Source organism: Phaenicophaeus curvirostris, chromosome 2, assembly GCF_032191515.1.
Source record: "Phaenicophaeus curvirostris isolate KB17595 chromosome 2, BPBGC_Pcur_1.0, whole genome shotgun sequence".
Lineage (NCBI taxonomy): Eukaryota > Metazoa > Chordata > Aves > Cuculiformes > Cuculidae > Phaenicophaeus > Phaenicophaeus curvirostris.
In genome coordinates, this window is record NC_091393.1 from 126,994,730 (window position 1) to 127,017,837 (window position 23,108).

The 23,108-nt window shown below is 44.6% G+C and overlaps 1 protein-coding gene across 1 annotated transcript in view; it reads right to left on the bottom strand.

The window, feature by feature from the left end:
- Positions 1-23,108, bottom strand: part of PKHD1 (PKHD1 ciliary IPT domain containing fibrocystin/polyductin) — a 244,371-nt gene that overhangs the window by 214,365 nt on the left and 6,898 nt on the right. Inside the window, exons 6-24 of the mRNA XM_069850843.1 lie at positions 21,767-21,845; positions 19,395-19,466; positions 18,088-18,152; positions 17,664-17,703; positions 17,018-17,088; positions 15,087-15,188; positions 14,711-14,806; positions 13,485-13,620; positions 12,543-12,657; positions 11,332-11,607; positions 10,483-10,572; positions 9,746-9,839; positions 8,706-8,848; positions 7,702-7,832; positions 6,252-6,436; positions 5,798-5,936; positions 3,204-3,358; positions 1,789-1,973; positions 653-775 (exon numbers count right to left, since the gene is read on the bottom strand). Of these exons, the coding sequence (XP_069706944.1) occupies positions 653-775; positions 1,789-1,973; positions 3,204-3,358; positions 5,798-5,936; positions 6,252-6,436; positions 7,702-7,832; positions 8,706-8,848; positions 9,746-9,839; positions 10,483-10,572; positions 11,332-11,607; positions 12,543-12,657; positions 13,485-13,620; positions 14,711-14,806; positions 15,087-15,188; positions 17,018-17,088; positions 17,664-17,703; positions 18,088-18,152; positions 19,395-19,466; positions 21,767-21,845 (2,297 nt within the window). The remainder of the gene's footprint in view (positions 1-652; positions 776-1,788; positions 1,974-3,203; positions 3,359-5,797; positions 5,937-6,251; positions 6,437-7,701; positions 7,833-8,705; positions 8,849-9,745; positions 9,840-10,482; positions 10,573-11,331; positions 11,608-12,542; positions 12,658-13,484; positions 13,621-14,710; positions 14,807-15,086; positions 15,189-17,017; positions 17,089-17,663; positions 17,704-18,087; positions 18,153-19,394; positions 19,467-21,766; positions 21,846-23,108) is intronic.

Sequence of the window (23,108 nt, forward strand, 5' to 3'; positions counted from 1 at the left end):
AGGCCCACCGAGAAAGCAGGATGACCTAGCCCCAAGTGCTGCACAGCTGGGCTTCGAGCACAGCCAGCATCATCCTGTTGTCACTACAGTGCCTGGCTGCCTTTGCTGGGAAAGCAACACACACTGCTCAGCAACATCTGAAAGAAGAGTCTGCAACACATTTGCCCACCCAGGGGACTCATTCAGCCTGGATACCCTCCTTGCCCCCTTTTCACGCATGAAGAATCGAGATCCAGAGAGGCTGCGAGACTTGCCTAATTCACCAATTAGTATCACAGCCATCATCTCAAGTATTTTTCCCCCCAGCATAACAGCTAGAACACTGCAGTTGAACAGTGTCATTTCCAGTTCTGGCAGACAGCACCGCAGGATGCAGCAAGTGTGGGAGTCCAGACACTGTCAGTCCTTAGCCACAGCCTCAAAAGAAATAAGTTGTCTTCCACCTCTCATGATGACCATTCTCCCCACCTGCAATAGCTCTTGGAGAAAAGTCCTGCTCCACAACCCAGGTGCAGAATCTGACTAATATACAGCAAACCACCAAACTATAGATTTCTGAAAGGGTTCAGGGGCAAGAGCACTGGAATACCTGTGAGTTCTGGGTCTCCATGACAGATGAAAGAATAAGAAATGCAATAGCACGTTAACTCACCTGTGTTTTATTATTGAAGGTAGCAAGCATGTCCCCAAATATTGGCCCGATAAACACACCCCCATCATAAACCACACGGCTAGAAACAGTTGCCTTCAAACCAGTGAGGTTTTCAGCAGAGACCTGGCAAAGAACAAAGAATTTAGATTTCTCATCCGCCTCCATCCTGTGATTTGAAATCAAAACCATTCCCCCAGAGTTTATACACAGTCATTACAAAGCAAAAAACTCCTTGAAATCTCTTCTCAAGCTTCTTCCATGACACTTATCTCCAGGTCTAAATCTGCATTACCCAAAACTTCACAACACTGCCCTGTTCCCATTCTCACCTCACAGGAAAGAAACTGAGGCAAAGAGTTTCAGAAGCCAGTTTTGCAAATACACTTCTAATGCTTAGTAATATCATCTGGAATTAGGCAGGGCAAGAGCTTTGAGAAGCTCGCTTCTCAAAGACAGCTTAGTGCAGAACAAGGGCCTGTGCTACAGCTGAAGGTGCAGCTCAATCTTTTTGCACCATCCAGGCCAATATCTTCACCATAAGAACTCATTGCTTCACTGAAGGTAATTGTACACTTTTAGAATATGCATATACTAAGAAAAAACTTTTCATTTTGAGGAAGGAAGCAGCTCAGTCTGAGTCTTTATTCAGGAAAAAGAAGACTCTTCTACTTAAGGCGAAACTTAAACTATAAATCTTGGGGTGGGAGAGCGTGAACTGAAACTTCCTCTGAGACTTATAGGACCCAGATACAAACCCATACAGAGTAGTTCTCAGAAAAGGACCTTTTTGGCCCATCAATGATGCCACAAACCTGTACTGAGCTGCAGCTATTGTACTGAGATATTAATGTGATTATAGTGGCTGTCACTTCAGTACAGCAGTCCCTTTATTCTGCAGAACAGCAGAAATAGTGTTCTTGCCTCCTTATTTTGAGGCACACTCTGAAGACACTGTAACCTCTCCCCCTGTCACTACAATTACTTTTTAAATCATCTAATCCAGAATTTGCTCAAGCTGCTATTCCTAACAGGAAGACACCCAGCTAGCAGCCCCAGGGATATCTGTGTGAAAACAAATGAATCGGCCAAAGACCCTGCATGGGGCTCAAAGTGGGTGCCAGCAAAAGTTACTGTACATTGATAATGATGGGCAAATCCCCAGTCTTTGTTTTCCAAGTCAGTGTCCAGATACTTTCATAGCAAGAATTTGAGTCTTTGGTCACGATGAAGTCACTAGTGTTGAAGAACGGGGCTGCAGAGTGATCCGTGTTGTCTTGAAAAAGCTTGCGGAGATGGCGGGGGCAGGTGTGCACTGAAACACCTGCAAGGGACATTAGGAAAAGAGTAGACAATCTTCATCCCTAGGAAAGCACATCTATCCAGTCCTGGGAAAGGAAATTGTTTCACTATTAGTGTGAGATGGTTGTGGTTCAAACATCAGTAACTGCCAAAAAGCAGCAGCAGGAAATTTACTGGGTCCCAAATGCCAACAGATCTACACTAATAGCATAGAAAACCCAGAAATACCTTTCATGTTGGGATCATCAGGAATTTTGTCTAAGTAACACTATTACGTGCATTTCAGTGCACAAGTCATGTTCCTTCAAAACAGAAAGGACAGAAACCTCCTGGATGAGGTGGGCAAGGGGAGAGTCAGCCTCTCAAGACGACTTTGTAGAGATCAATTTCTAATAAATGTAAATGACATTTTATTTCTTTTGACATAAAAAGAGCCATTCAAAGCTGCAGAGACAACAAATCTCTAAACTGACTCATAAGAAAGAGGGGGAAGCAGAAGACCCAGGAACAGAGCAAGAGGAATGGAATACATTTTAAAATGTCATGTTCAAAGCAGGGCACTATTGAGACAGCCTTCAGCCACATGAGGAAAATCCTGAGCGTCAACATAGAGGAAAGTTATTTCAAATATTCTAAGGCTGCATTTTCCTCTTATTATTTGACTTTATAACCGAGTCACCAGATCCTCAGTTAAGAAATTTATCCTTAGCTCTGCTCAGATTAACCTGCTCACTTTCATTCTAAACCTCTTTGATTATTTAAACCAAGCACAAGAAAACCTAGAAACTAAAGGGGGACTAATTTGAGTCAAGCAATTCTATGCATAAAAGCTGTTGTGGTCTCTACCAACCAGTTACCAATCCTAGTAATCCTAAAAGATAATTAGTTTCCAGGTAACATGCAAGGGCCTTGTTGCACGAGAAGAGCAGAACTACACATGCCAGAGAAACATCAGCATAATGAAACCTTGGGATGCAAAACAGATCAAATCCTGTATTGGGTAAATTCTTCAGGGTTAGGGCAAATGTTTCATAATGACTGTAATCATTTTAGAAGAACATATAGAAATCCTGCCCTGTCTCAAATGCTTAATCCTGCCTTGAAGGGCATCAAATGCAAGGAGCTAGCAACTACTGCAAAAGGTTTACCCTGACAGCCTGTACCCTGAGCACTGACAAGGTTCAATATTGTGTCTTCTTCGTTTTTCTTCCTGCAAGAGAAACCCAGGACTTGTACTTGCATCTTCTCTTACCTGATATCACTGAATTGGCCAAGTGGATGCGGAAGGTCCCTCCAAGAGGTGGGGATGACTTTTGCAGTCTCTCAACGGTGAGGCTGACTCTCACGTCCTCCGTGGAGACATCAAGGTAGCCGTATTCCTTAGAGTTCTCCCCAAGTAAGGCACCTCTGCAAGACAGAGGAGGGTTCACATGAAGGCATTAGCAGTCAAGACACCCAGTGCTGACACCCCCATGTCACCAGCAGCAGAGGGACACCAATGGGAACAACGTTCTTGAAGGACTTAAGGAGAATGTGTTCAGACCTCAAATGGAATTGAATCTCTCAATGTACACCTATATCATGCAGGCAATGCACACAGCAGAAAGTGATGGAAAAAATCCTTTTCAACTATGACTGAAGAAAGCACCAAGCACAGGCAACTCCTGCCCCAGCACCGGCTTTTTTGAAGGACCAATTCCATACAGCCCGGACAGCAACTATATCAAAGCAAAAAGCTTCCCTACCTCATCCTGTGGTCTTCAAGTCTATCAAAGTCTTAACTGCCCTGAATTACAGTGATATTTCACACCAGAGTTCACACAAAGCCCACTTTCTAAAACTTACTTCCCCCTTGCCTCTAGAACTCGCTCGTCTCAGAGGAAGAGGAGACACTGTGGTGCAATGACACCACCGTGTGGCTCAGGGCCTGCATAGCAGCTGCAGACCCTCAAACCTCAGGCACATCTTGAGCAAATTTCAAGAATACAAACTCGAAGGGACCACCAAGCCTTCCAGCGTGAAGCACACCCAGTCCATCAGGTCTCAGCTGATGTTCCTGTCCCCACTGAAGCTACAGACCAGCGGAAGAGTGGCTAGAAAGGTGCCCAGAGGAAAAGAACCTGGTGGTGTTGGTTGACAGCGACTGAACGTGAGCCAGCAGTGGCCCAGGTGGCCAAGAAGGCCAAGGGCATCTTGGCTTGTATCAGAAACGGTGTGACCAGCAGGTCCAGGGAGGTTCTTCTCCCTCTGGACTCGGCACTGCTGAGACCGCTCCTCGAATCCTGTGTTCAGTTCTGGGCCCCTCACCACAAGAAGGATGTTGAGGCTCTGGAGCGAGTCCAGAGAAGAGCAATGAAGCTGGTGAGGGGGCTGGAGAACAGGCCTTATGAGGAACAGCTGAGAGAGCTGGGGGTGTTTAGCCTGGAGGACGCTGAGGGGAGACCTCATTGCTCTCTACAACTACCTGAAAGGAGGTTGTGGAGAGGAGGGAGATGGCCTCTTCTCCCAAGTGACAGAGGACAGGACAAGGGGAATGGCCTCAAGTTGCACCAGGAGAGTCTCAGACTGGATAATAAGAAAAAAGTTTTCACAGAAAGGGTCATTGGACACTGGCAGAGTCTGCCCAGGGAGGGGGTTGATTCACTTTCCCTGGAGGTGTTTAAGGCATGGGTAGACGAGGTGCTCAGGGACATGGTTTAGTCACAGATAGGAATGGTTGGACTCGATGATCCAAGGTCTTTTCCAATCTGGTGATTCTATGAAGAAATCCAAAGAGAGCAATCACCCCACTCAGGCTTCAAAGCATGAACTGATTTCTGTTTTCAGCCCTCCTGGCTTCACCAACACACACTGGTCTCTTTAATTCAGATCTCAGCCAACTTTTAAAGGAGAATCTAGCTGCCTTTAAAGCACTCCAAACTAATAACACATTGCTTTGTGTTTGCCTGACAGAGGAGAGACCACAAGATAAGAAACTAATTTAAGTTACAGCAGGCTGAGGTTCACCTTCTTCTGAAAGGAGGTTCCCCATGTATGCCTGAACAAGTGGCTGTGGGTGAGGTAACTGAGCCAAATTAACAGAACAGGCTGCACCTTTCCAGCTACTCCCTTGCCTATTCCTTTCAGGTCCTTGCTGACTCAGCTAGACACAATTCAACTTTTACAGGACTTCTTTTCTGCCAGTAAAGCCCTCTAATGTTGTGCTCTCTGATCCAGTCAGCCAACAGCTCTGCCTCCTCTCACATTGTTGGGACTTCTGGAATAGGAACCAGCTCAGTTAAGGAAGACAAAAGCTGGACTTTGATTGCCTAACATGGTAATTGGTGTCAATAAAGGTGTTTGGGGGCACCTCTGACCAGTCTCCATCCACTATTCCAAAAGGGCTTAGATGTCCTTCTAGTTCTACATGATACCTTGGTGTCCCGTCCCTATCTTACACAATCCAGGTTAACCAGAACATCTTGAGCACCTCTGGTTCAGCATCTAGTTCCCACTCATACAATGGAACCTCAATACCAGAGTCAGATGTTGTTCATTAACACATCTACAATGTGTGTTCAATATCCTACAGGGTAAGCATGGCTCAAAACATGCGTGAGAGTGAAATCCAGTCCCCTAATCTCTAACTGCAACAACATCTGTGCAGGGTTCAGTAGCCTAAACACTCTGCACACGGACCATTTGAAATGTGCAGGGGAGAAGTGAAGGCACAGGGGTGGCCAGGCTGCAGCCTTGACCTCCACTGCCTCTCGTGTCCTGTCTCAGGTGAGAGCCAGCTCCAGGCACACCAAGGGGAACTGCAAGAGGGATTACAGGGTATCAGTATAACCCACTCACTGTCCCTACCTTGGGGAGAGAAGCGGCAGGCTTGCACCACAGCCAGACACCATCCAGGACACGTTGTAAGTGGGAGGAGACCCCACCACAGATACTGCTTTAACCACTCTCCCATCTGGCCGAGGTGGTTTGGGATATCGCTGAGAGACTGAAAGAAAGGGCACAAGCTTTCATCAGAACAAGGAGCATAGCTCTTACTATACCCAGTTCATTTTCATTTTATAGTTGGAAACAGATCTGCTGGGGGGATGTTGTTTTGATAATTTCAGAGTTCCCTTTACAGAAACATTCTCAAATAAAGACTACTTGAAAATTCATTCTTGATTATTGTCACAAAATAAGTTCAAGAAAACTCTGTGAAATACCCTTCTCCTCTGAAAAAGTTTCAACCAGTTCCATCATTAAAGATTTAATGGAATACCCTGGAAAGGCAGTAATACTATTAAAAAAAAGATTCCCTTACCAGTCACAGCTCTGTCTGCAATGATGACTTCATCAAGGTAAGGTGATCCAGACATTCCCTTGTGCAGCTCAGGACTCTGCAAGTCAATCTGATGCACAAACACTGGGGAACTGGCCGGGAGGTCCTGGAGGAGCGTGGAGTGACGGACACAGCCCTCCCAGAGGTCAGTGCAGGAAAACGTCCAGCTGGAAGACACCAGGGCTGAGCAATCGCCCTTTTGCTGTGAGGCACTGCAATCACTTCTGAAGGGCTTTGGGAAGTTTCTGGGTAACATCAGAGATGATGTTTTAAAGCTGCCTGCCCCTAAATTTGTTTCCAACATTAAACAAACACTAACATTAAACTCTAACATTTTCCACCTATGAATTCTAAGAGAAAAAGAAAATCAAAGACTACACCAACTTTCAAACCTTTGTGCACTGAAGATCATGTTTCCCAGGGGAAAGTGGATCAATTAGTCTGTCTCATTGCAGAAAACCCACTGACTGTTGACAAAGAAACCCTGTAACCGATGTTTTCAGAAACCTTGTGGTGTGCTTTAACAGAGACTGAACAAACTCTCCATCTGTGCATTACTATGGTGAGATAGCACACAGACTCGATGAGCCTTGTGGGTCCCTTCCAACTCAGTGCATCCTACAATCCGTGTTCTATCTCCTATCCCTGCACAGGACACCAACATTCACACTGCCTCTGAGGGCACTCTCCGAATCCTTCTGGAGTCTTGTCAGGCTTGGCACCATGACTGCTTCCCTGGGAACTGTTCCAGTGCTCCACCACCCTCTGGGAGAAGAACCTTCTCCTAGCATCCAACCTAACCCTCCCCTGGCACATCTTCCTACCACTCCCTCAGCTCCTGCCACTGGTCACCAGAGAAGATAGCTCAGCACTTGCTAAACCTCCTCCACTTGTGAGGAATCAGTGAACTGTGATGAGGTCTCCTCTCAGTCTCCTCTTCGCTTGGTCTGTTCAACCTGGAGATTTCAGCCACTCCTCACACAGCTTCCCCTCTAGACCATCACCACCTTTGTGCCCTCCCTTACCTGGCTGGTGATGCTGTGCTTAATGCACCCAGGTCACTCTTACCCCTCTTGGCTGCCAGGGCACTGCTGGCTCACGGCCAGCTTGGCTCAACCAGAACCCCAGATCCCTTTCCGCAGGGCTGCTCTCCAGCCTCTCGTGCCCCAGGCTGTGTGGGGAGCCAGGGCTGCCTGGCCCCAGGTGCAGAGCCCTGCACTTGCCCTTGTTAAACTTCATGCAGTTCTGCTCAGTAAGTCCTCAAAAAGAATGGAAATCTGCTGCAGGAATGCCTTTGCAGGGAGAGAGGACACATCAGCTTGCCTCAACTGACAATTTGTTCCTATACAAGTAAGAATGTAACTCTAATTTTCCTAGTACACCTTCTCACTCTGGAAATCGACATATTTGGAAACTGTAAGTGCCCGGATACCTTTTAGAGACAGTTTCATTGAAATCCCACAGGCAGATGAGGTTCCTCTTCACTGAATATAAAGAGACATTGGTGTAGGACAACAAGATATGAAGGATATTGCTCATTTGGCCTTTATGTGCAAAACACAGCTGAAAAAATAGGAAAAAACACTTGCATAAATCAAAATAGGTGATTTCCAAGTAGCGTCCATAGTAGGTATTATATACTGTTTAGCAGTAGTAGGGAAAAATTCAAGGTCACCATTAAAGCCATTCCTTTAATATCACCTTGAATAATACCTAGAGGAGATAGCGCACCAGCATCCAGGTGACCCATGCGCTGCCACATAGCCTGAAACGGCCCCTTAGGCTTCAGTGAAGTTTTGGGGGAAAATAAAGCTGACCAACAGGGATTTCAAGTATCTGGGAGGAAGGAAAGGGAACTGGAGGAGTAAGAGCTTTGCAAGGTTAGGGGTGGGTGTCAGGTGGGCAAGTGGGACTGGAAAAGGTATATGAAGGGGAACTGGGAGGAATGCAGAAATATTTGGGGACAGTCTCTCTCTCCCTCCCTCCCCTCTTTAATGCTGAATTATTTTCCTTCCCTCAGGTAAGTAAGAAAGGGTCACAGGGTTCAAAATCAAGACCTTATTCCTATTAAAAACAGGTGTAGAAGATGAGCAGATCAAAGTTAGCCAGAAAATACAATGGCTTTTGCTTTTGTCAAGAATAGGTCATTCCTGCATCTTCCATATTTTCCTGACACCATCCCACCTTTCTTATCCCTCAGCAGGGTCTGCATCCCCAGGAGCAGAGAGCAGACCGATGTGTTGAACATTCACATCCTGGAGGTCTCATACCATCCGTTTGATCAGCAAAAGACACTCTGCTCCTTCCACAAGGAAAGTTCAAAGACACAAATCTTTATGGATCTACAAGTCTATTTAGACTTTGATTTTCTGACCCTGATTTAATTCTGAGTATTCACTCCCCAGGGCAATCTCCTCATCAAGAGCAGCCACTTACATGTGTGTATTCAGTAAGGTCATATCTTGGTAGAGTTGATGGAGAAGCTTTCACAAGCTGGCTTGGTCTGTTGATGCTGAACCTTCCACAGAAAGCCTCTGTATCACTGTCCCTGTGCCCTGTAGTAACAAAGTCCTTCATATCTGAGAGAGATTAAAGAACAACAAGAAGAGATAAGAGGCTTGAAAAGAACTCTGAAGACACCAGTACAGTCAACAGTCAGAGATTAATTAAAATACAGGAATCAAGCATCCATAATTTGTCAAACAGTCCTAATTTTAAGTATTCTCCTGTGCAGATAAATGTTGAACACCTGCCAGGAAATTGTTGCCTAGATTGAGTGCTGAAAGACAGGAGGGACCAGTGGATTACTGTTCTGAGCATAAAACCTCCTGGCAAATAGCACTGGCTTTAGTCAGACGTCTGGGCAAATCCACCCTTCCATTTCAGAAAACTCAGGCAAAGCTGAAAATTTATGTATATAACAGTGAATCCCCCTTCTCTTTTAGGGTGTTTCTTCCACTGGTCTATCAAGGATGGAAAGATTTCTTCTGTTCCTAGTGCACAAGAGACTTTCTTCCATCAAGAAGTACTGTCAATTCACCTTTTCTTCCAGTCAGAGTAATAAAGGCTGCTAAATTAAGTTAATAGAAGAGGCTTTTTAAAAAGAAAGCACACAGCAGAACACCACACCATGCAAGGAGTTGGCTTCGGTTTCTTGCACGATGCATGTTGGACCTGTTGAAATTCACTGGAAGAAATTATGAATGTAGTAGATTAGCAGTGTCCAGGGAGTGACTCTGTAATAGCAGGGAAGGGAGAATCGCTGAAGGGAATTAAATAAACAAAACTCATATTCTAATCCATAAACTCCCCTATTAGAATCCATACAAATATTGAACACCTCAGAACAAATACATGGACTTAAACCCACTGAAAGTGTAAATTTACCCCCATTAAAAGTTTAAAGTACATTTGTCTCATAAAAGGAAATCAATTCTCATGGTAAGCACTACTTATTTGTAACAGGAGACCACTACCTTCTTTCTCAAAGCCATTGTGGGAAAGGATTTTAGCAGAGGTTGGCTCCATTTCACATCCGATTGAAAGGAGTTCCTCTATTGCTGCTTGCACCTTTAAAAAAAGTAAGAAAAAGTTGTCACAATACAGCAGTGTCTGGATCATTTCAGCAGAGAGCTTCAGCACAAAAGCCATCACTGTGTTTTTTGTCATCTAGGGACCAGTGGCAAGGCAGCTCTGACTGAGCAGGTAATCAATTGGTAGAGGATAAAATTCAGCTCAGAATAAGCTTCAAGGTCTAAAACCCTCTGGGAATAGGGGTTAGGGGTAAGAGGCATCCTTTGGCACCCAGCAATCTCCTCAGAAAGGTGCAGATTTCTTACATGAGTTCCATCATCACCTGGGTGACTGCACTCCCCTCCAGGCTCCACCAGCTGGAGTCAAGAGACTACGGGATTTGGAAGAACTCCTGCCTGAAGCAAGAGCTGTACAATACACATCTGGTCTTAGAAGTCCAAGGGTCTGGTATGTGAAGATACCATACACTTTGTTGCAGACATGATAGGCCAAGATCAGATGCTGTGATGTGCTTAGAATGTATCTGGGTGTCGGCCTCCCAAAAAAACCCACTGCAAGACACTCCCAGTAACAAAAATCACCCCTGTATCATGTAAAATTGATCTCAGTTTCTGGGCCAAACACTACCACCCCTCCATCAGTTAAACCCCAGCAGAAGTCTGCGGTTAACGATGCCTACCTGGTGAGCCGTGGCATTTGTGGGGATCAGCCTACGCAATGTGTTATTCCAGGAGACACTGAACCACCCCGTACCAGACACTGTCAGCATCTGGCAAGAAAAGAAGCAAATAAATACGTAAAAAAAAAAACCAAGCTGCATGAGATGTACAGACTTCAAACCTGGTGTACAGATCATCTACTGAGGATTTTACAGCCAGCATTTTGATTTAAGCCTCTGTAAATCAAGAGTCCCTTCACAGCTACTCTTGTCCTCCGTGGTCTGTCCTGACACAAGACTTCAATTCGTTTTCTTAAATTAACAGGAACCTAAGGGATACACAACTTGTGCAGACATGCTGACAGCCACATGTGGTCCCTAAAGCTCCTGACCTGCAGCTGTGGGATTTAACCACTAGGACAGACTTCCCTCATCACCAAGCACTTCATTAAGCTGTAAGTTTCTATCATCCAATTGCAATTTAGGGCTGACCAGATAAACCACACTGAGTATGCTGTCACTAACAAGGAGAAATAACTATTCCAAGCTTGTGTTAATTAGTATTAAGTAATGAGTTGAGGCATTAGAGACTGAGATACAGTCTTGGAGGAGTCACCATTGCTTATCCTTCAACATGTGAGCGGATTATAACGCTACCATAGGGTTTGCATGTGCCCACCAACACAACAGAAATCCACAAACCCCTTCAGCTCAAAGCGCTATTCATCAACTACTTCACCAGGTTAAAACAAGATGCAAACACACTCGTGTCTAGTGTGGACAACGCCTTTACTATTAGGATTTACTGTCATCCATAGCAACTCAATCAGGGCGAGTTCAGCTCCTAGGGCCGAGCACAACACCACTGACCTGCACTTCTGGAAGCTGCAAGGCACGAGCCCAAATTTCATGTCTCTCGATGTAGTAGTTGTTCACCACGTCGGGGTTCAGCCACGTGTTATGTATCTGGACTCCCACTCTCATCCCAGTGCTGGGTGCCCTTCCATGATGCAGTGCTTCCAGGTAGTACCTCGAGCCAGCAATTAACTCAAATTTCTGGGATTTTGGCTGCCAGTGCTCATTCCAGTTCTTCACCCAGTTCTCAAACCACTCTGAATTCCCAGCAGGGAGAGAAGCTATTCTCACCTGTGTCCAGACCAACCACATCAATCAGTTAGAAACGCTTCTCCAGCCCCAAGACAATTTGCCCCATACCACAGGTCAAAAAAAACCCAGACATGCTTATAGCCGACAACAGTGGGTTGATAGCTGACATATTCCTTCCTATTGTACAGGAAAACACCACCAAACATCTTTGGTTTAGGGCTTAATATCATAAAGAAGACAATCCATATAGCTGACCCTGAGTCCAATAAGTTCCCCATGCAGCTTTTCACAGAAGTCATAACCTCCAAACATAAAATAAGAACTATGTCTACAGCCTTCTGAGATGTAGTGTGTTACATTACCATTAGTATGACCAGCAACGCTATTTTTTTATCAGTAAGTCATTTATGTTGTTTCTAGCCCTGTTCTGTTACAAAGCTTAAGAACAGCCCAGAGAAAAACATCATCTTCATTTATTGCATCCTCTCAGCTTTACAAAGGGAAGGATCAATGTTTTCAGAGGGCAAAAATTCAACAGGCAATAAACGAGGTAAAGGGAGGAAGCCAGATAGAAATCCTGCAGGTCCCCTTGTACAGCTGTTAGAGGCGGTGATGTGCTGAACTAACAAGAAGGTTTTCTGGAAAAGACGTTCAAAATTCTTGTTGCAAGAGTGAGTTTTTCATGAGCAAAATGGCTGACAGGGTCATTGTAAGACATCAAATATAATCACACAAATTTCACTCTACAACAGATTCACAACAAGGACCCAGAATTCAATTCACACTGGGGAATTTCATAGGACTGTTAAGGTTGGAAAAGACCTCCAATATCAAGTCCAGCCACCTACACAACACGAACATACCCACTAAACCATGTCCCTAAGTGAATTTCTACTTGTTATGACCTTAATTAAAATGATTTCTTAAAATCATTTCCTATCCTGACCTCATTTGTTTTCTGCCAAGAGTGATACCTTATGTTCTGGATCTTGCGATAAACTTAAGTAGAGAGATGCCTGACCATCCGCCTGAATCCAGAAGGTGTAATTGTTGGTCTGAGGAGCCACAAAAAATCCACGAAGCCTGGAGCTAAGCAAAAGCACAACAAAGTTACTGCAAAAAAAGCCCGGCCTCACACCCCACCTTCACACATCCACCAAGTAACAAGTAAAAGTAAGAGGGTGAGACTAAGTTATAACAAGAAACCCTCAGATTTTAAAACTGAAGAACCTCAAAATGACCCACTTTCCCATTAAATGTTGTTTATGCCTTACAGAAGTTTTCAAAAAGGAAAAAAAACCCAGTTCCATGAAAATAGTTTTGTCATTGGTCTCATTTTTGGGCATTTCTTAAGCAAAGTCTCAAGTCTGAACAGGCAGGCAAAGGCTCAAAATCACACACAAGATCAACCAATGAAAACAGAGAAGCAATGGAAGACTGAGAACATGCATGCATATTGCACAGCTTTTCAAGGATGCATCTGAAGAGGCAGTGGGCACCAACACAGTGCAGATATTTTTGCAACTTAGAGCAAACCCATTTATCTCCATTATCTCCACCTGCACAGTAGCTGCCAACAGCAGCTGAGGGTCTGGCCCTCCACACCTGACCAGAGCTCCAGCCCAGGACAGCCTCTAATTGGAGCTCCTTCTACCTCCACAGCAATTTCCTTTGTGGCATTTCAGCACGTCTAAGCCAGGTAGAGCAGAAATACTGAGTGAAGGCAGAAAAGAAGAAAAATAAGATACTTCACTGCATATTTTGAGCTTCAAAAGGACCTCAGAGCAGAGGGTTTGCTTTGATTTATAGGAGCTATGAATTCAGGCTTTGCTATAAAGAGCTGTCAGGTGTTATTGCTACACCTTACACTGCAAAAGGTGATTGCCATGGCTTCATCTCTTTTTAAGATTGAGTACCTGAAGGACTTCTTTGCCCCAGACAGAAATCTTACTGGGGAACTTGCATTAGGTACAAACTGCCATCTATATCCAGGACCTGCTTCTGTCAGATCAGAGGAGTCGTCCCAGATTTCAAAGAGAAGCCCTCTGTTTCCTGGAAAGTTAAAATAAAAGCGCTTTCAGTAGTGGCCAACAAAAATCCCAGAGCCCCTGCTAGAATCAGGCATAACAAGGTAGGCCAGAACAGGAAATTTTAACAAATTGGTTCTGATTGTGGTTTTTTGTAGTCCAAGACAGAACACAGATCTCACTTTAGGGAATTTGTTCTACCTTGAAATCCTCCACCACAAAGAACAAACGTACAGAGAGCAGAGCATCTAACCAGGCTAACACATCTGCTCCTGCAGGAAAAGGTGTAGAGCTCAACCAAAATCAGAATGGGCCAAGTCTCATTTTGTGCACAATTTTCTCCTGCAATGCTCCACTGGAATAATGCCCACTAGCACCTGCAGTAGTTCTAGCTCAGCTATTCTTCCTCTAATTAGTGTTCATGCTTCTTTCCCCTCATTTTCCACAGTCCTCCACACCAGGATGACCTTCCAGCACCACCCATCTGTAAGCAGTGGGCTGAGCTCCACACCTTGGCTTTCCTTGCTATAGATCATACAACAGTTTGAGTGGAAAGAGACCATTAAAGCCCATCCAGTTCAAACCCCCTGCAGGAGCAGGGACATCTTCAACCAGATCAGGTTGCTCGGAGCCCCATCCAACCTGACCATGAATGTTTCCAGTGATAAGGACTCTACCACCCAGGCCAGTGCCTCACCACCCTTATCAAAAAATTCCTTCCTTGTATCTAATCTGAATCCCCCCTCTTCTAGTTTAAAACCATTATCATTTGACCTATCACAACAGGCTAAAATGTCTGTGCACAGCTTTCTTCTCCCTTTAAATGCTGAAAGGCCACAAATACAGTCTCTCCAAAAACTCTCTCTTCTCCCGGCTGAACAACCCCATCTCTCAGCTTTTCCTCATGGAAGAGGCAGTCCATCCTACCGTTCCTCCATCCTTCCATTTTTTGCAGCTCTCCTTCCCTATCAAACCTAAAGAAACTGTCTTGATCTTGAAGCACAGTATTTTGGAAAGCCCTGTTTCTTGACTGCATTCATTACCCTGCGATTTCTGCCCTCCATTTCCACACGTGTGCTTGCCTGTTTAAACCTTCAGTTATTTGAATACCATACCTGGCTGGGGAATATCAAGCCTCCTGTCACTGCCGACAGGCTCAGTGGTGCATTTGATTTCCCGGGGAGAGACATGTTTGACTTTGCAGGGTACACCTGGAGGCAGGAAGAAGAGACAAATGTGCCATGTGAGACTTGGAAGCACAGCTGAGATGCAGCATGAGCCCATCATGTTTCCAAAAGGGGTCAACAACTTGTCGATCACCTGGGCTTGTGCTACCAGGCAAGCAAAACGATTCATGCCCACAGTGAGAATAACTGGACCTTCCTGATTGCAAGTCCTGCAGCTCCCACACTCGGATCCGTAAAGTTCAGCTGAGCCTTGTGGTCAGGGCCACAGACACATTGGAAAAAATATCCCTTGCACTTCTCTAACCTGCAGCAGTGACCTGCACCGGCTCCTCAAAGAAATCCCCTTTGACAGTGAGATCGGTGCCTCCTCCAAGACTCCCACTGGCTGGGAACACGGAGGTTATCTCTGCAAAGAAAAGAAAAGGGAAATTGGAAAAGGAGAGTTGGAAAGGTTAATCCCGACCCTATTTCTGTTCAAGTCAGCAGTGCACTTGCACTGTGCCCAGCCAGAGCAGGCTCCTGTGAATGAAACTGGCATCTCACTGATCCTTCTTGGAGGTTTTGGCAGCCACAGGGATTACACCAGGAATGAACAACATGGTTAACTTGGCTGTATGACAGGAGAAACACTGTAATGCTTGGGCTGTTACTTAGCAGTGGCTGCATCTGTCACGCTAACATTGCAGAGCAGTATATTCTGTGCTGATGAGGAGCTCTGAAAAAGGTGGAATTAAAACTGTTTTAATCCTTTTGACCTTTCCTGACCCACTCCTTAATTTAGCCTATAGGTTTAGAAGCTACCACACTTCCCAATCACCTCTTGGGTTTCAGAGACAAGTGGAGAGAGATTAACACCCAAGTGCCCACAAGAACCACATCATGACCACAAGAACCATTCAGGATTTTGTTATATTCATGCCCTTACACACTGGAAACCTACTTTTCTCTTTGATAACATTTATTCCCTTCGCATTCGCAAGTCCTAGTTTAACCACCCAATTGCACTTGTATAGCTCTGAAAAAAAGACTGATAAATAAGATGAGGGGCAGTGGTCTATATCTGCAGGTTTTGTTAATTCACCTGGTATTTAAACTTTACTTTCACATTATTAACTGCTGGCTAGCACAGTCCAGTCTGCTGGATAAATCTGGCAGATGTTTCTGCTGGTACACTGCCAAGAGCCAACTTGATGCACAGGTATTTCATTCTGCTGAGCCTCAAATTGTAAATAAGGACAGAACATTACCCTCCTTTACAAAGGGGTTTGAATTTATAGGTAAAACAAGCCATATGCCATAACAGCAGACAGAACAGACAGGTCCTGGCTAAATTTGGGGTTGGTTTTTTTTGTTACCTCCTGAATCAAAAATCCCAGATCCTCTAGTTTCTTATCAGATGTATTACATTCATTTCGGTCAATTTAATAGCAAAAACTTGATGGAACCTTGGCTGGGGTCCCATGCAGGTGAATCAAGTGGTCAATCAGCTTTATGGAACCTCTAACCAACATCAAATGCTGCCCAGTGCTCTGCAGGTCCTGATCCCCAACTCTTGCTCTGGCTGTTGGGCACACAGCCTTGCTGAATCTTGGACATTTTGTCCATGTCCATGATCTTGAGTCGGTGCTCAGGATTTCTTTGTGTGTTGTTTACAATACACCTGGAAACATCACATTAGGGTTATTGTTAATGTACCTTCATTTTTCTTTTTAAGCTAATGGCACAGTAACCTGCCATTCAGAACTCATCCAGAACTCAGTTCCTGGAGGGGCTGAGCATCATCACCTCTTCATGGCTGATGCGTGACCTATCTTGTCCTCCTGCAGTTTGCATTTCTAAAATCTCAACCTCACCAAATAGTGTGATTTAAGGAGGGAAAGTTTCTCTAGGTGCAACATCTCAAGCCTGTAACTGTTCTGATAGGAACACAAATAAAGCAACTTTATCCCAAACCCTGCCATACTGCTCTATCTGGTTGACAGTCTCAAGTCAGGTTGTCCAAATCACTTCAAACATGTCCCCGAGAGGAACAGTAACTCACTGCGGATGCAGGCTATAGCCCCACAGAAATCTGTTGGTCTTGAAGTGTTTGATCTGCAGCTGTTTGTGTAACACCCAGAGGAGTGGCACACCCAAAGTAACACAGAACAGGATTATGTCCTTAGGAAGAGCAACAGTGAGAGGTCTCTTCTTAGCTCACAGCAGGACAAGCAGCGATGTGGGTCAGTGCAATACCTGAATGCGTCTGGTACAAGAAAAGCTCCTGTCTGGCACTGATGAGCCAAGCACCTCTGTGTACTGCTGACCTGCAGGAGAGAGAATGCACCTCAGATCCTTGGCCATTTCAGACACAGCAGACCTTTTGGCAGAGCTGGACGCTCGCTCTCCAAAGGAGCAATGGAACTTACAACATTTCTACAAGGACCAAGACCACCACACTCATGCATTGATTTAAGAAACTCCATTATGTGGCTGAAACTCCCGTCCCATTGTAAAGTATGGATTTGACACTGTCAAAACCTACTTTCACCTCCTTTTATGGCTAAATAATTTCCTATTTGGATGAAGAGTTAAAAGTGAGGTGAAAGGATTTTTTCAGCTAGGCTTAATAGATGACTTATGCTTTAGTCACTGTGGTTAGAAATATTAAAACCACAATTAGAAGTATTAAAACCATAAAACAGAGAGACTGAAGGTGAGGAACATCCTCCCTTTTCATTCCCAATCTGACAATAGTCTCAGGACAACTAAACGTCATTTCGAAGCTACAAGACACAAGACCCAGTAAAAGCATCATACACTTATCCTGGCCTCAAATGCAGCTGTGTCCCCATGCAAAACCACAGAAGAAAAAAAAAGAGAAAAAGATTCTTTTACTCACTTTCCTTTGTTAAACACAGAGAAGCTAACATTGTGGGACCCTGGAGGAGAGAAAAGTAACACGCTTTATGGCAGAAGCATGGAGAGCTCCAGCAGGAGTGTGTCACACCAAACCTTGTCCAGGGCCTGAAACACAGTATGCTGAGTAAAGACCCCAGGTCACATTGTTACCATCAGCAACACCCACACCATGTCATGGTTTCACTTGAGCACAGCACTTCATTTTCTCCAGGGCTGGGTATAGGACACCAGTCGCAGCAGTGACCGTGTTGAAGCCTTGATCTAAAGCAGCCTTTATGGACTCAGCCCTGGGCCACATTCTTAACTTTGGAGATGGAGGAGGAATTCATAATTAAGAAAATCCCACTTCCCTCTGGCATTGCAGGAGTAATAGAAAATCATTATTTTTCCCCCTTTTCACCAACCTATGTGGTTCCCTTCCACCCGGCACTGCAGGGTCCCCAGTCCATCTTCTGCCTGAATAGGGTAGCTGTGAAGAGACAATGGATTTTGCTGAGCCTTGGGAGCAAAAAGAACAAAATACAGTGAGAATCATCTAACCTAGAAAAGATGTGGTCCTATGCATCTAACTACACTTGGCTCCCTTTAGAAACAGGGGAGAGAAACAGGTGAGAAGGGGGAAGAACAACCCATCTCACTGAAGATCAAGAGTTTGGTAACTTAGGAAGATGCGTCCAAGAAACTCACAGGTGCTTTAGCTCAGCCCCTGTATCCTTATTTCTTGAAGAGGATCCTGTTGGTGACCTTCAGAACCCCCGTTAGAAATAAAGGCTGAAGGGAGACGACTCTGGGCACAGGATGGTGAGAGGACAAAACTGTTTCCTCTCTACTTGCTCCTGTGCATGTTCCTAATCTGCAAGAAGGAGCAGGTAGCAATTAAACCAGATTTACTGGCATTACATCAACCTTCTGAAGTCATGGAATGAGAGACAGGTCCTCTCACCAACTCACATTCACATTTAAGTCCCCCTCCTGGGAGCCATGAGAAATTTTACAGTGCAATAAGAGGGGGCACTGAGGACCCCCAGGAGCCTTAGTGCTGACTTCTGTTAGAGCAGATGTTCCCCCTGGTTCCTTGTAAAAACAGCCTCTCTCTTCCAGGGCTCATAGGCACCATGAGAAGAGAATCACTCATAGAAGAAATGCTGCTACAGAGCCATGACTTTTTCTATAATTCAACAGGGCGCAAGAAACAGAAGCCTAAAGGGTCTCCTGCAGCTTAGAGGAGTCAAGGATAGATTAATACCAAGAGATGGCAGTGCTGGTGCCCAGGCACCAGAACCTGTCCGATAATGCTGTTAAATTTTTAGAGCTCTCCTTGCCCAGTTTGGGCTCAGGTCATCTAATCCACCTTGCAAGCTCCTGTCTATGTATGACTGAAGACAATGCATTGACCAGAGTCAATAAATAGCTTGGGGATGTCAGCAGTCTGAAACAACCACCCTGTTTTAGAGTCTACAGAATTGAACAGATGTTGCCAGGGCAGAGTGTATCAACCCTGGGCCAGAGAACAGCCCCTGGCCCTGCCTGGTGTCAGCTAGAGGGACAGAGAGCCAGCAGCCCTCACCCACCCCACCACAAACCACAGGCAACTGCTCATTATCTTTTCCCACCTTAAGGTGAAGCAGAAGAGCTTCTCCAATAATCAAGAAAATCTTTTGTGCACAAAGCCCTTCCCCCAACACAAGACAAAGATAAAACAAGAACTGACATGCTTCCAGCTCGCCTGTCAGCAAAAGAGCAGAGAGTGGTCCATCCATCTCCTGCCGTGAGGACTGCTGGCCTGGGAAAAAATAAACAGGAAAATGAGATATGATGCCACAGAGTGAAAACCTGATCCCATTAAAACCAGCACCCAGCATTCTCAAGTGGGACATGAATTCCCCCTTGCTTGTATCTTGCATTTATTAACCTTCTAAAATTGGACAAACCCTAATCTCTTACTTCCTCACCTGCAAATTGTATTTCCCCAAATACTGTGAGAACTGCACACACTACAGCAGGATCACCTTTGCGACACCCATGTCAGCTCTGAATGACCCGAATCCTCCCCCCCATAGGGAAGGGATGGTCATCTGAGCTCCAAGAAGACTAAACCCACCCTTACCCTGCAGGAGCAGCACAAGTAGAGCACCATGCTTGTACAGCTGTTCTGCTTCAAGCCATAGCACAGTCATTTCTTTGGTTGTAGTGTTTTTCCTCAATGAAACAATCTCTGCTAGAAATCACCCAGGCCCCTCACAGCAAAATCAAGCATCCCCACCTTAAAGAACTAATATGGCAAGGGACAACTTCCACTGGAGAAGAGGAATCAGGTGGGAGCAATAAATTCACAGTAATTAGCATTATAAGCAAAGGTTGGCAAGGTTTCTTTGAGAATTAAGAAGCAAGGAAGGAAAACGCACAATCAAAACTTGTAATGCAGACACTGTGCTATGACCCATGCTTCAGAGTGTAGTTTTATAAGGTTTTAATTAAAAGAAGTTTCTTTTTATCACTACAACTGCTGATATTGAGATGTCTTTCCTTTTAAGGATGAATAGGAAAGAAAAAAAACAGTACAGCAAAATGGTCGGTTCAGCATCACTGGACTATTGCATCCCATATAAAGCATGGAAAAGGGTGCAGAACACACTTGATACTATAAAAAACCATTCTTTTACTCATCCAAATCCCAAATCAGTGCAACCGAGTGACAGAGTGCTCTGGCCAGGGCCAAGTCCCCATGTAAAACTGTCTGGTACACTTGATTTTGAGGCTGTTTCCTCGCCCATGCTAGTGAGGTTAAGCTATAAATGAATAATCTAGTGACGGAGCAGGCAGGCACATCCAGCCTGCAGTCAGACAGAACAGCCTTTCTTCCCACTGGTCAAAGGTCTCACAGTTCCACTACAGGCAGGTAAAACAATAATAAATATCGAACAAAGGATGCTAACATGCATCCAATGAGCTAAAGTATAGAGCTGAGAAATAGGCACACCTGGCATGGCAGGAATCTGCACTGTTTTTATTCATGCTAGTAGAGAAATTACTTAGCAAGAGACATTTCATTCGGTCTGAGAAACAGTTAAAAAGCATCTAGTGGTCAAGTACCTGCTGCAACAGTTAATTTCTCACTACTGAGGCTACATACCTTCCCTGGATCCAGAAACAATCCTTAAAATGCCAGCAGAGTAACTGTAGATTAATAGTTTACCTTTAAAACACTCATCTGAGCTCTCCACTGCCATCAGCACAAGTGCAAGGAATCACAGATTCAGGGAATGGTCTAGGTCAGAAGGAGCCTCAAAGTCCCTCCAGTTCCACCCCTGCCATGGGCAGGGACACTTCCCACTGGATCAGGGGCTCCAAGCCCCATCCAACCTGGCCTTGAACCCCTCCAGGGATGGGGCAGCTACAGCTTCCTTAGGCAACCTCCATGGTATCTGAGAATGCTTCCATATGTATGGAAATATGTAACAGAAAGCAGGTCAGTGTTCATGCTAATTTTGGATTCACTGTGCTTAAAGTGCTGCTGTCCCAAAGTAAATCCTTTAAATCTACCTGCTTTGCTCCGTTGCACATACCACAGAAGTAGCAGAAAATAAAAATCAAACCTCTGTTGAGAACAAAGAAGTAACTAGAGAGGGTTTAAAGTAGTGAATAACAAAGTTTTTTGTCTCAAAATGCTTCTGCTTTGTCTTCCAACTCATCAGAGCATCTGTTCCAAAGTAATAGTTTTTCTAAAAATGCAAATGGAGGGGAAAATTTATTTAACTTTTAGATTCTGACATTATTTTAATTAGTTAAATTTTAATTTGCTAGCCAAAATAAAATCTACAGCAACCAGACGCAATTACAGTACAATTCACACTGAGCTGTGATTGACTGTGCTGCCAGCAAACAAACCAGCTAGCTTAATGGACCAGTTGCAATTAGATTAACGAAGTTTGCTGGAGCCCAGCTCATGGGCTGCAATAAACCACAAAGGAAGTAAATAGCAATTCTGGTCCAACTGGTTACAATTTATTGCTGTCAAGGATGCTGATGGAATAAATGCCAGTTTACAGGGATCAGGTCAGATAGCAGCCTGTATATAATTACCCATCAATATAATCCTCATTGAAGTCCAGGGTCTCATATCTTCCAGCAAGTGTCTTGCCATGGATCTCTATTAAATTTCCTGTTTAAAAGGAAATGGAAGTTGAAGAGAAGCTTTTAAAACCACGGAATTTGTATTTGCAGATTTTGTGAGCTGAACGAAAGTTGTTCTTGGTCCTTGCAAATTATGCAGAGAGGTGCCAAATGGCTGCACTGGTGTTTAACTTGAACTGTGGCAGAAGCTGAGAGTAATTTTGCACTGAATTCACTTTCCCTGATACATGTTTCCCACACAAAGACCATTCCTGATCTTTGAGCAGATCTCTAGTATTTGTACTAAAACATTTTCCTCAACTCTTGCCTAAACCCTACATTCTGACCAAATTTCACTGGAGAACCTCATGAGGCAACCGAAACGATGTAATCTGTTCACTAGGCAGGGTCAAGGTCTAAAGAAGGACCTCAGCATGCATGCAGCCAGCTGAATCACTTAACACTCCCTTGACTACACTGGGCAACAGCATAGCCTGTTGCCTACACAGAGGTGTCTTAAATCAATCAAGGCACCCTATTCCCCTACTGTGGCTCCTGAAGGAAATGCCTTCCTGGTCCTGGTTCCTATCTAGCAGCTCCACGCAGCTCCTTCGGACTCCAGCCCATCTCAAACAGCACTAGACACTCAGCATTACTCATGTTCTTCACTGACTACACTGGGAGGTCCAACATCCAGCAAACACATGGAAACCTCCACACAGACACCCTAATGCAAGACATGAGACTCTGGAGCTGAGCTGCACCTGAAAATTATTGGAAACAATGGACTGACTTAGAATTGGGAGCATCCATATGACCTAATCACCCAAGCACCTCTCTGCATTCTTGCGAGACTAAAAGTTTTCACTAATATTGTCTTTGGAAATCAGCATTTCAATCTTCTCTAAAAAAGCCTGCAAATACAGACAGAGTATGAATAGAGGAAAGAAATCTTCCATACCCCAGTTCAGACCAAAACCAGCAACTATCTTTTTATGTGACTTTAAAGTCTGATCTAAAGCCCCACTAACCAAAAAGTCTGTATGGCATTACAATATCACCCAGTAGCTAATTCTTCTTAAAATTATCAAATAAATAAGGTAGGATGACTCAAGTTGAGACTGATGAGTCCTATCCATCTACTGATCAACACCCCTCTACTTAGGTTGCACAAGAGAGGTACCAGATAATCTGGTCACTGTGCATCAGCTGCTTCCCTTGCAGCCAGTGCTGCAGACTCTCCCACCTTGTGCAAACCCATTCTCCTCTTCAGCATGAGCTCAGACATTAAGTTCTAGAGGTGCTCATTTGA